General features: G+C 58.1%; 1 protein-coding gene across 3 annotated transcripts in view; it reads left to right on the forward strand.

Moving 5' to 3' along the window:
- Window positions 1-10539, forward strand: part of COQ8A (coenzyme Q8A) — a 47288-nt gene extending 36749 nt beyond the window's left edge. For 2 of the 3 annotated variants that reach the window (XM_027564654.1, XM_027564656.1), the window contains 11 exons: window positions 2233-2307; window positions 5173-5295; window positions 6028-6113; window positions 6225-6365; window positions 6860-6941; window positions 7031-7124; window positions 7373-7514; window positions 7741-7848; window positions 7984-8049; window positions 8487-8573; window positions 9414-10539. In XM_027564654.1, the coding sequence (XP_027420455.1) occupies window positions 2233-2307; window positions 5173-5295; window positions 6028-6113; window positions 6225-6365; window positions 6860-6941; window positions 7031-7124; window positions 7373-7514; window positions 7741-7848; window positions 7984-8049; window positions 8487-8573; window positions 9414-9701 (1292 nt within the window). In that variant the 3' untranslated portion in view covers window positions 9702-10539. The remainder of the gene's footprint in view (window positions 1-2232; window positions 2308-5172; window positions 5296-6027; window positions 6114-6224; window positions 6366-6859; window positions 6942-7030; window positions 7125-7372; window positions 7515-7740; window positions 7849-7983; window positions 8050-8486; window positions 8574-9413) is intronic. The other variant, XM_027564655.1, reaches the window with a different exon arrangement.
- Window positions 10540-11427: the final 888 nt, after the last annotated feature.

An 11427-nucleotide genomic window follows, 5' to 3' on the forward strand; every position in this document is an offset into this window, starting at 1 on the left:
CTTGCTTTTTCTGTGATCCGGTGGATGTTGGTAATTTGATCTCTGGTTCCTCTGCCTTTTCTAAATCCAGCTTGAACATCTGGAAGTTCTCGGTTCATGTACTGTTGAAGCCTAGCTTGGAGAATTTTGAGCATTACTTTGATAGCATGTGAAATGAGTGCAATTGTGTGGTATCTTGAAAATTCTTTGGCATTGCCTTTCTTTGGGATTGGAATGAAAACTGACCTTTTCCTGTTCTGTGGCCACTACTGAGTTTTCCAAATTTGCTGGCATTCTGAGTGTAGCACTTTCACAGCATCATCTTTCAGGATTTGAAATAACTAAGCTGGAATTTCATCACCTCCACTAGCTTTGTTCATAGTAATGCTTCCTAAGGCCCACTTGACTTTGCATTCCAAGATATCTGGCTCTAGGTGAGTGATCACACCATCATGATTATCTGGGTCATTAAGATCTTTTTTGTATAGCTCTTCTGTGTATTCTTGCCACCTCTTAATATCTTCTGCTTCTGTTAGGTCTATACTGTTTCTGTCCTTTATTGTGCCCGTCTTTGCATGAACTGTTCCCTTGGTATCTCTAATTTTCTTGAAGAGATCTCTAGTCTTTCCCATTCTATTGTTTTCCTCTGAGGAGGCCTTAGAAATAGCTGAGAAAAGAAGAGAAGTGAAAGGCAAAGGAGAAAAGGAGAGATATAGCCATCTGAATGCAGAGTTCGGGAGAATAGAGATAAGAAAGTCTTCCTAAGTAAACAATGCAAAGAAATAGAGGAAATATGTTGAGTACTTTGGGTTAAATAAAATATACGATCGGAATTCTTTTCGTATGCTTCTTTTTGCCTTTTTAATGTGGTCACTAGCAAATTAAAAATACCCGTGGCTGGCGTTATGTTTCCTGGGCAGCACTGGTCTGCCTTTGAATAGGAGAAAGGACAGTAATAGCAAACATCTTTAAACGGTGTCGCCCTATGACTGCCCCTCCTGGAGGTGCTTCAGTCTTATTCCACTGTTTAATCCTCACACCGAGGACTACAGCTTTACAGCTGACAAAGTGGGGGCTGTGCATTTGCCTAATGGTGGGTAAAGTGTATTCCATAAATACATGTGTTTTAATTTGGTTATCCTTTTTTGATGTTTTAAAATTTACCTTCATTAAGTAGCTTTCTCTGTCAGTTCAATAGTATTTCTCATAGAAGTAACGCATAATCGTAGAAAACTTGGAAAATGCAGACGCACGTGCAGGTTTCCTTGCCCGGTGTGCGCCTGCCGGGCCTAGAGGGAAGCTGTTTCGTCAACCTCCCCGCCCGCAGGACCGTGCTCACCAGCGCTGGCTGTTCTCGGGCCTCTTTGGGATCTTCCCTGGGTCTTTGCTGTCCCGTCTGCTGTGGTCAGTGTGCTCCTCCATGTGTTCTTCACTCTCGGCTAACTGGCCCCCGCCCCTAAGCCAGCCGGAACTGTGTTTGAAGTAGAGGAGATGGGCCCTGAGCCAGGCTCCTGGGCCTTCTTTGTGGGCTGAGTGGCACCTGCTGGGCTCCTCGGGCCTCTCCTGGACAGTTGGGATCATCCAGTACCAACCTCTGGACAAAGGAGGTGTTAAGAAACCTTGATTTCAAAGGTTGATGAAGGGAGAAAGTGGGGCTGATACCCTACCATCCTTAAACCCCTGTGCGTGTCTGTGGGGCCTTCCTCTTGAGTGAGAGCTGTGGTCTGGGCTCCAGTGAGGCCCCATGGCTTTTGCAAAATGTTCCAACCCTACCAATGACTGCTGTATGTTGTGGTGGTAATACGTCTCCTTGCAGCTGCAGTGAACTAGATCAGAGAGTTCTAGGGTGTTGAGGCCCACTGCACACACTGAAGTGGGTGACTGTGTCCCGAAGGGTGCCCTGTGTTGTCCTTGGCCTGCAGCCATTCCTGGTTTATTTTCCATTTGTGCTGTGCCTCCCCCTGTGTTTTTCATTGTATGTTGTCTCGGGCGTGTTTGTGCGTCGCGTGAGCATATAGCAAAGACGATGGGAGTAGGGGTAGAGGAGACTTTTCCACCAGAACACTCGTCTTGATCCAGGTGTTCTCTGAAAACAGTCAGTATGTATCTCCTACCTTTTCACAATGTCTGCAGTGTCAGCGGGGTCCCTGGGGAGTGAGGCCCTTGTCTGCCTGGGGTGCTCCAGGGCTCATGGGGAAGGGCAATGGGCAGCTCCTGAGCGAATGCCCAGAGCCCTCAACCTCCTCTTTGCAGGTCTGGCCGTAGGTCTGGGCTTCGGGGCCCTGGCCGAGGTTGCCAAGAAGAGCCTCCGCCCCGACGACCCCTCAGGTGAGCTGGGCCCTTGACCAGGAAGGTAGGGTGGAGGGCCTGTCAGCTCCGAGCTCCTGCCTGTGTTCCCCGAGGGTTGGCCACCACCTTGCACCTTGCATTCGTGTAAATGGCAGCCCTGGAGTTTGGGACCCGAAGGCCGCTGTGCACCCGTCCCGGCCCATGTTGGCTCACCCCACCCTCCTGGCTCCTCTGGAGGGTGAGGAGGAGTTCACTTGCTCTCTCCTGACAGGAGCCTCAGGTTCCGTTGGGACCCCAGGTCTGCTAGGCCAGCTGCCCATGGCTCCCCGATTGGCTGTGGCTGAGGGATGTGGGAGCTGCTGCTCAGTGCCCTGGGGTGGCTATCTCCTCTCCAGCCTCAGACCCTTTTGTCTCTGAGGTGAAGGTCATGACTCTCCTGTGATCCCAGGGCCAGCCTGGGGTCAGGTCAGAATGCCCAGTTCTGGGTGGCCAGCTGTGGGCAGCACTCCATGGAGAAAGTTCTGCAGACTGGCTGCTGGAACCTGGGTGCTTATGGTGCTGTGTTAGTGGGTCAGGGGGCAGCTCCCCCCACCTCCCACTTGCGGGGGTGCCCAGCCAGGGCCCCTCCCCCAAACTTGTCCCGGCGTGGGGGTGGGTTGGGTAGATGCAGAGAACTTTCCCTTTAATGGAGTTCTGGTGGCCATTAAGGGCAGCCCTGCTAGAGCCGTCTGCTCATGGATTTCTCAGCGTGTACTTGATGTTCCCGGCTGAGTGCCCCCATCCCTATTCAGGGCTCATCAGCTCATTCTAGGGCCTGACACCTCCTCCTCCCATCCCTGGGGACCCTGAGTGGTCCCCACTGTCCACGTGGTCCCTGAGCCCTGGCTACAGCTCCGGGCCTGGCTCCCCTGGTGGCCTGCCAGCCACCCGGATGGCCCTGCTTCACCTGCAGGACCCTCTGGAGGGGATGAGAGTCCTCTCGGGGGAGATGGCACTAGCCTGTCCCAGCGGCCCCTGAACATGTGTGTCCTTGGAAGGGGCCAGAGGACAGAGAGGATTAGGGAGGTATTTTTAGTGTTGGTGCTGAGGCTCCGGGAAGTGAAGCCTGACTCTGGAGTGAGAAGCCAGCCTCCCCCAGGCACAGATCCTCCCGTCCTCCGCTCCAAAACTGGCAGCTCTCCATCCCGCCTTGTCCAAGCAGCGGAAAGGCAACCCCGGCTCCTAGGTTACAGCTGGTGTCCTTTGTCAGGGAAGCGGTGGCCTGGCTGGGGGTCAAGGCACCTGGGTGCCACCAGACTGGGAGCAGGACATGGGGCTCAGGCCAGAGGGTGTGCTCCCCCTTCCTGAGCAGCGCCTGGAACGCTGGGCCTGGAGGGCGCCCACCAGCCCAGCCCGCTCTCCCCAGGGAGCCTCTCCTGGCTGGGGGCCAGCCCACCATGCCCTTGGGCTCCCTGACTCCCCGACATTGTTCTCAGACCACCCTTGCCCAGGCAGTGGAGACTGGCCAGCTGTGAGGAGGGGCTGCCTAGAAATCTCAGGAGGGCCGGGCCCTGTCTCTCAATGTCAGGGTCACTGTGTCACTCGGGGAGAAAGCGCCCTCCTCCTGCCTGAGGCGGGGCCTTCCTCCTCCCCTGCCTCCTCAGGGGACACGACCCAGGTCCCCGGTTCACAGGGCCCAGGGGCTGAGCGGCTGGGGAGGGCAGAGGGGACTTAGAGGTCTGCCAGGGACCCCTCTTGGCCCAGCCACCTTGGAGTGGCCCCGCCCAGGGGCTGTGGCTTCCGTGACATCCAGCTGCTGGCCTTTTCCTGTGGAGCTGAACTCTCTCCCCTTTCTGGGACCCTGTCCTGATATCTGGTTCCCTGAGAGTGAGCCTGACCCTGTGTAGGCCTAACAGCTACCCTCAGACACTGGCCTTCAGACTCAGATCCTGCTTTAGCCCTTTGGCCCTGGTATATCAGAGGCCAGGCTGGTACAGCCCCGGACGGAGGGCAGTGGCATGACACCACCTCCCCTGGTCCCCCCATGGGGATCCGGCTCAGACCTGCTCTGAGTGCTGGACCAGGCCAGCAGGGATGCAGGCTGAGGAAAGTGCCAGGCACCGTGGGGGCAGCCTGGGGAGTTTCTGGTCTAACTGGGCTCACAGGACAGAGGGCAGGACCACTGGGTGACCCCCTCCTCGTCACCTTGAGTCACCACCCTGTACCCTCCCACCCCTGAGTATTCTGCTCCCTGGAGGTTCCTACACTTTCTCCCTGGGCCAGCTGGCTGCAGGGGGCTGCAGGGCCTCTGTGGGGGAGAGGGGAGAGGCGGGCACCCACCTGGTGAGGCTGTCCTTGACCCTGTACTCCCCTCCTTGGAGGGCTGCGCTCTCACCATGGCCAGCGGGGCCCGGGTGACTGTGCGGGGACTCCGGGTGTGCTGGTGGCCTTTGCCCAGGACACTGAGGGGCAAGGGACTGTCACTTGGCTGGGGCTGACATGGAGGGAGAGGCCCCATGGGCCAGCCTGTGTGTGTGTGTGTGTGTGTGTGAATTGGGAGGGTGCTGGGGGCCGCCTGGGGAGACCTGGGGGGCCCCGGAGGGCCTTCCTCAGCATCTGGGGGGAAAGTGTGAGAAGTGGAGTTAAAACTGCCCTGCTGGTTTCCCTGGGAGGGAAGCCCTTTGTGTCAGGCTCTCTGCTGGGCTCTATTCCACTGCCCTTAAAATGTGCTAAACCCTGACATTTCGTTACTGTTCTGTTTTTACTGGGAGAACCAGTGAGTTGCCAAGACCCATAACCAGGGGCTGGTGGGCTGGGTTGTACTCAGTCTTGAGTTGGGGGAGGGGCCTCTTGGGGTGAGGGGGTGGGGGTCCCAGGTTGGCAGCCCCGCCTCAGGGACATCAGGGTGGCTTTGCTCCCCTGCAGGGAAGAAGGCCGTGTTGGACTCCAGCCCCTTCCTGTCGGAGGCCAACGCGGAACGCATCGTGCGCACGCTATGCAAGGTGCGCGGGGCGGCGCTCAAGCTGGGCCAGATGCTGAGCATCCAGGGTGAGTGCGGCCAGGGCGGGGGAGACGGGGAGGGGGCGGGGGGGGTGCTGGCGGGGGGCGGGGGGGGTGCAGTGTGGGGTAGGGAGCAGAGGGAGGGTGTGTGTTTCGGCCCCACTGGGGATGAGTAGGGAGGGAGGTTTTCTGCTCACTGGCTTCTCTTGTTTTGCGTCCTTGCTGTTAACCAACCTGGGATGTTTAAAAAACAGAGTCTTAAATAAGAGCCCCCGGTTGTTGTTCTTTGGCTTCTTCTGAGTGTTCTGGCATATCCAAAAGTCCTGGCATCTCAAAAATTGGTGAGAGTCAGGCTGATGGACCGAGGGTGCTGTGGGGGAGCTCATGGGCTGCAGTGGCGTGACATCGGGGCATGCCGGGTGTGGCCCAGGGAAGGAAGGCTGGGGAGGACGCTGTGGCTGAGCAGGAGGCGGGCTCGGTGTAGTGCTGAGAGTGGAGCCTGAATGCAGGGGAGCCTCAGGCCTTCTGATGGGGGCCCCCCGGGCGGAGCAGCTGAGAGGCTGGTGTCCTGAGTGGGAGCAAAGCCAGTTCCCCTCAAGCAGGAGGAACCTGAGGCTGGGCCTGTGCCTTGGCTTCTCTGAACCGGGGTTCAGTGTATGGAAGGGTGGAGCAGCGCTGGGCCTCCTCTGAGGAGGCCGCACTGGGCAGGGTGATGGAGGTGGCCTGTGCACCCTCCTTCCGAGGGGTCAGCGCTCTGCTGTCTGCTCTGCTGCCTTCCAGACGACGCCTTCATCAACCCCCATCTGGCCAAGATCTTCGATCGGGTCAGGCAGAGTGCAGACTTCATGCCGCTGAAGCAGATGATGGTGAGGTCGGGGCTTCTTGGCTGGGGCGTGGCAGCCCTGTGGGTGGGGATGGGGGGCTCCGCAGGGTGTCCCCAGCTGTGCTCACAGCCCCTCCCTGGCCTCTCTCTCCAGAAAACTCTCAACAACGACCTGGGCCCCAACTGGCGGGACAAGCTGGAGTACTTCGAGGAGCGGCCCTTCGCAGCCGCCTCCATCGGGCAGGTGCACCTGGCCCGCTTGAAGGGGGGCCGCGAGGTGGCCATGAAGATCCAGGTAGGTGCCCAGGGGCATGCTCATGTCTTCGGGAGCTGCTCAGGGCAGAGCCGGGGCCTGCGATGTGGGGGCCTCTGCACCCACATGCCCTGTGTGTACCTGCGCCCGGGGCAGAGTGCGTGTCTCATCGCCTCTGTCCCTAACACCAGATCAGCGCTGGGTGCGGAGAAGTATTTGCGGAGTGACTGGGAAGGATAATAGCCTCCCAGCAAGCTTGGTTTGAGCGGGGTGGGGACAGGGGGCAAGTGATGGTCTGCCTGGGGGCCTGAGCTGGAGGGGTGGGGCGGCTGTTTCTGTATGGGCGTGGGGGTGCGGCAGGCGGAGTGCAAGAGGGTCATGGTGGGCTCGGGGGTTACAGCAGCATCGTGGGGTTTTGGCTCTGCCCTGGAGGTGTGGGGTCTGGGAGAGACACAGCTGGGAAGCTGACGGGCGGCAGGAGGGTGGGGCCCGCAGGGCTGTGCTCTGAGTGCCCGGTGCCCCCATGCTCCCTGCAGTACCCTGGCGTGGCCCAGAGCATCAACAGTGACGTCAACAACCTCATGACCGTGCTGAACATGAGCAACATGCTTCCGGAAGGTCTGAGGCTGCTGCTGGGCAGGGCAGGCGTGGGGGTGGGGTGCTGACGCGGGAGCCCCTGGCCACCGACAGCCTGCTCCCCCGCCCAGGCCTGTTCCCCGAGCACCTGATCGACGTGCTGCGGCGGGAGCTGGCCCTTGAGTGCGACTACCAGCGGGAGGCCGCTTGCGCCCGCAGGTTCAGGTGCGTCTCCAGCCTCGGGCCCGCGCCCGCTGCTCCCGCTGCGGGGACAGAAGAGGTGGCTCTTCGGCCCTCCGGCTCCAAGGGGCGGAAGACCGTGGTTGGGGCCTGGGGTCAGAGCCCCGTCCCCCACCAGCTGGAGGCAGGGCCCTCAGCCCGGAGGCTTCAGCCCCTTGCTGTCCTGCATGTCGTCTCCAGGGTGGGCGTGGGAGGATCAGGGTGAACAGGGTGTGACCTGTCGACCCTGCCAGGGAGCTACTGAAGGACCACCCCTTCTTCTACGTGCCCGAGATCGTGGACGAGCTCTGCAGCCCCCACGTGCTGACCACGGAGCTGGTGTCCGGCTTCCCCCTGGACCAGGCCGAGGGGCTGAGCCAGGAGATCCGAAACGAGGTGTGTCACTTGGGGACCCTGGAGTCCCCAGCACTCCCTGTGGGGGGTGGGACAAGAAGGCTTTGTCGTCCCCCCACCCGGCGATATACCTGGAATCAAAGTTGGCTGTGGGCGGGAGGTGGGATGGGGTGGGTGATGAGAGGAAAGCAGGGGTCAGGCTTCCAGGTCCAGGTCTAGCGGGGCCAGGCAGCCTGGCGTGGTGTGACTGGACCCACTCGGCCCCCAGATCTGCTACAACATCCTGGTACTGTGCCTGCGGGAGCTGTTCGAATTCCAGTTCATGCAGACAGACCCCAACTGGTCCAACTTCTTTTATGACCCTGAGCTGCACAAGGTGAGCACCCGGGGGCTCCCACAGGGACCCTGAGCTCCGCTGGACCAGGCTCCGAGATCTGGGGGTCTCAGCCCCCCGTTGCCCTGTCCCTCTACCCCATTGAGGCAAACCTTCCCTGGTATCACCCATCCCCAGGTGGCTCTTCTGGACTTCGGGGCAACTCGGGAATTTGACAGATCCTTCACCGACCTCTACATCCAGGTAGAGGGGAGGTGGGGGGCTGGCCTTGGCCAGTGATCTTCTGGGGCTTGGAGGGAGGGTGGACTCCTATCCTGATGTCCCTGTCTGTCCCTGGTGTTTGGTGACAGTGGAGGAGGTCACAGCCGCCTCAGGTGCAGAGGAAAGTAAAAGTCAGTTGTGTATGACTTTGCGAGGCCATGGACTGTAGCCCCCCAGGCTCCTCTGTCCATGGGATTCTCTGGGCGAGAATACTAGAGTGGATAGCCATTCCCTTCTCCAGGGGATCTTCCCAACTCAGGGACTGAACCGCAGGCAGATTCTTTACTGTCTGAGCCACCAGGGAAGCCCAAGTAAAGGGTAAAAGTGGATGTGCTGGCATGTGGGGGGAGGGGCTGGTGCCAGCCCCCTGGACCCCCAGGATCTCCTCTCTACGTGCCACCCATGGTGCCTCTGTCCAGATCATCAGGGCTGCTGCTAACCAGGACAGGGAGGCTGTACTGAAGAAATCCATAGAGATGAAGTTCCTTACCGGCTATGAGGTCAAGGTGAGCTCTCTTGACTCTGGAGGTGCACCAGGCCTGCTGAGCCACATGCAGCCCCCGGGCCCACTTTGGTGTTTGTGGGAAGGCTGGGACGTGGACTGCTTTCCCTGTGAAATCTGAAGGGTATCTCAGTTTGTAAGTGGATGGAATCAGAGCTGGTAGGGCAGGTCGGGCAGGCCCTGCCCCAGCCGGTGGGCCGAGGTCCTCAGAATACCAGGGCTGGTCATGAAGCCCTTGTGTCCCACCCCAGCCCATGTCGAGATCCTAGTCATTGGGCTCGTCGCGGGCGCTCAGGGCCTGGGCGAGCAGGTGGGATGGTAAAGCCCAGCCCCCACTTCCTGTGGCCTCACTGGGGGAGGGGTGAGGGGCACGCTGGAAGAGATCTTAATAGCCCCTTAAATGAAGGGGTGACCGTCTTGGTGTCCTGTCGCCAGATAGCAGCACTCTCCTCTCCCGACAGTGGGGAAGGGGCGCAGACCCCCTGGTGGTCTCGGGTCTACCACCTACAAGGAGTGCAGAGGCTCAGCTCAGCTTAGGCCTGTGGCTCTTTCGAGATTGACAGGCGTTTTATAAAACCTCTGGATTTGAGTGCCCTCAGGCTGGGTCACACCTGGCATTCTGCCACAGACCTGCCAAGCTCCCTTTCTTCTTACCTGGAAGAAAGGTCACACATTAAGTGGTTTGAGTTCATGCCCCCACTTACCATGATTCAATCTGGGTGAAGCACTCACTACCCGCCCTGCCCTCAGGGAGTGCTCAGTCTAGCCCCTGGGGGGTGTGTGTGGGAGGAGCCCTGGGCTTGAAGCCCCCAGGCTCTTCAGTCTCCCCTCCGTCTTCCTCCAGGCCATGGAAGACGCCCACTTAGATGCCATCCTCATCCTGGGGGAGGCCTTTGCCTCGGAGGAGCCCTTTGACTTTGGGACCCAGAGCACCACCGAGAAGATCCACAACCTGATCCCCATCATGCTGAAGCACCGGCTCGTCCCGCCGCCAGAGGAGACCTACTCCCTGCACAGGAAGATGGGCGGCTCCTTCCTCATCTGCTCCAAGCTGAAGGCCCGGTTCCCCTGCAAGGCCATGTTCGAGGAGGCCTACAGCAACTACTGCAGGAGGCAGGCCGAGCAGCAGTAGCAGGACCCTCCGGCCTCGGTCCTTGAGCCGCTGAAACTAGTAGGAAGCTGGTGGTGCCCGCGCTGCATTTAAACTTCGCCCAGTGGGAGAGGGTGGCCGGGCTGATGGGGGGGACGCTGCTCGGAGCCCGTTGCCCGCGCTTATACACGGTTTTCTTGCTAAGTGGCTGTGGGGTGAGAGGAGCAAGGATGAAAATGTAGCCCCACTACTGTCTGTCAGAATCTGCTTATTGTTTAGTAATCCTCTGAAATGACTCTCGATAAAAAGACAATTTTATTTCCTCTTCCTTTTTGTAACAGGGGTTTTTTGCTAATGTGAACGTTAGCCAGAAGATAAGAGTTCTTCCTTTGAATCCTGCCACCAAAAACAAAAACAAAACACCAAAACCAGAAAAGCCTTTTTGGATTTTATTGAATGTGTAATATCAGGTTTGTGTGTGTGTGTGTTTCTAGAATGAGATTTGTATTTTTTGCCTTTTCCTCTCTGGCCTGGATCTAGAAGTGCTGAGCTGAGCAGTGCCAACAAGTACTACTTTGCCAAGCCAGGTCCACCCACACCTGCCCTCTGGCTGGTTGCTAGAGGCTTTCTTGAGAACCTGAGGTTTCCAGAGAACTGCCGCCTCCTACGGGGAGGACAGGAGCCACAGAAGGAGAGAGGGCCACATGCGCTGTCCCTGGGCTCCAAGACTGGTGTGCGGGGGGGCGGGCCGGGGCCTTGATGTGCACATATCACCTGCTTGGACCCAAGGGGTCATTTCAGGCTGTGTTAATATTCGTACAATTCTTGTAATTGTCTGATTTACTTGTTTCAATTAAAAAACAAAACAAAACAAAAAAACCCTAGCATTCTGGCATTAATTATTTCACTTGCAAAGGCTTCTAAGCTCATGGTGATGAGCCCGAGGTCAGTGCCACACCCTTTCCTGCCTCAGATGCTTCTGCAAGGTTTGGCCCTGTTCCCACCACGAGGCTCTTGGTACCTGAACCCAGAAGGCTTAGCCCATATTCATCATCAGAGAAAGATGGCAGAGCTGAGTCGGAGCAGGAGACTAGTCTTGCAAAGCCGAAAGTATTTCTTCACTGGTCCTTTACAGACGTTTGCCAACCTATGCACAACTACTGCCTCTAAAGCATGGTTTCAAACAGTGAACCAACAGGTAACAGAAATGTCCATTACGTGCGAAATGGAATGGGGAGGGGTCTCAGAATAATTACTTAGCTGCAGCCCATTTAAGATCTCCTTTGTCAAGACCACCCAGGCTTCCTGAGTGTCCTCAGCTCTGACGTTCTAACTCAAGCACAAGTTGTGGGCCTTGTCTGCTGCTGCTCTGCAGGTAGGAGATGGACGAGCAAGCAGTCGCCGCGTTCAGTCGGCGGTGGCACGGGTCGGGAAGTCTGGCTGGGGAAGGGGGGGCGGGCCTCGTGTGGTGGGCTCCCTTGTGGCAAGCGCACACAGGCAGGGCGGCCCACAGATGCGCAGGCAAAGCCTGGCCTTGCAGACTGGGCACCAGGGACGTTCTGACCAGAGAGGGGAGCCAAAAGCCTCAAGAGAGTCAAACACTGTTCTCACCTGAGCTATGGAAGGAACTAAGAAAAGTCCCAGATTATCCCTATCCTTCCAGTAACGAGGAAGCTGGCTGAGGGGGAGACAGGCGGAAATCGGGGTTCAGAGAGATGAAGAGTCAGTCACCTTTTCGTCATTCCTCAGACTTCTTAATCAGGGGAAA

This window comes from Bos indicus x Bos taurus, chromosome 16 (genome assembly GCF_003369695.1).
Source record: "Bos indicus x Bos taurus breed Angus x Brahman F1 hybrid chromosome 16, Bos_hybrid_MaternalHap_v2.0, whole genome shotgun sequence".
NCBI classification, from domain to species: domain Eukaryota; kingdom Metazoa; phylum Chordata; class Mammalia; order Artiodactyla; family Bovidae; genus Bos; species Bos indicus x Bos taurus.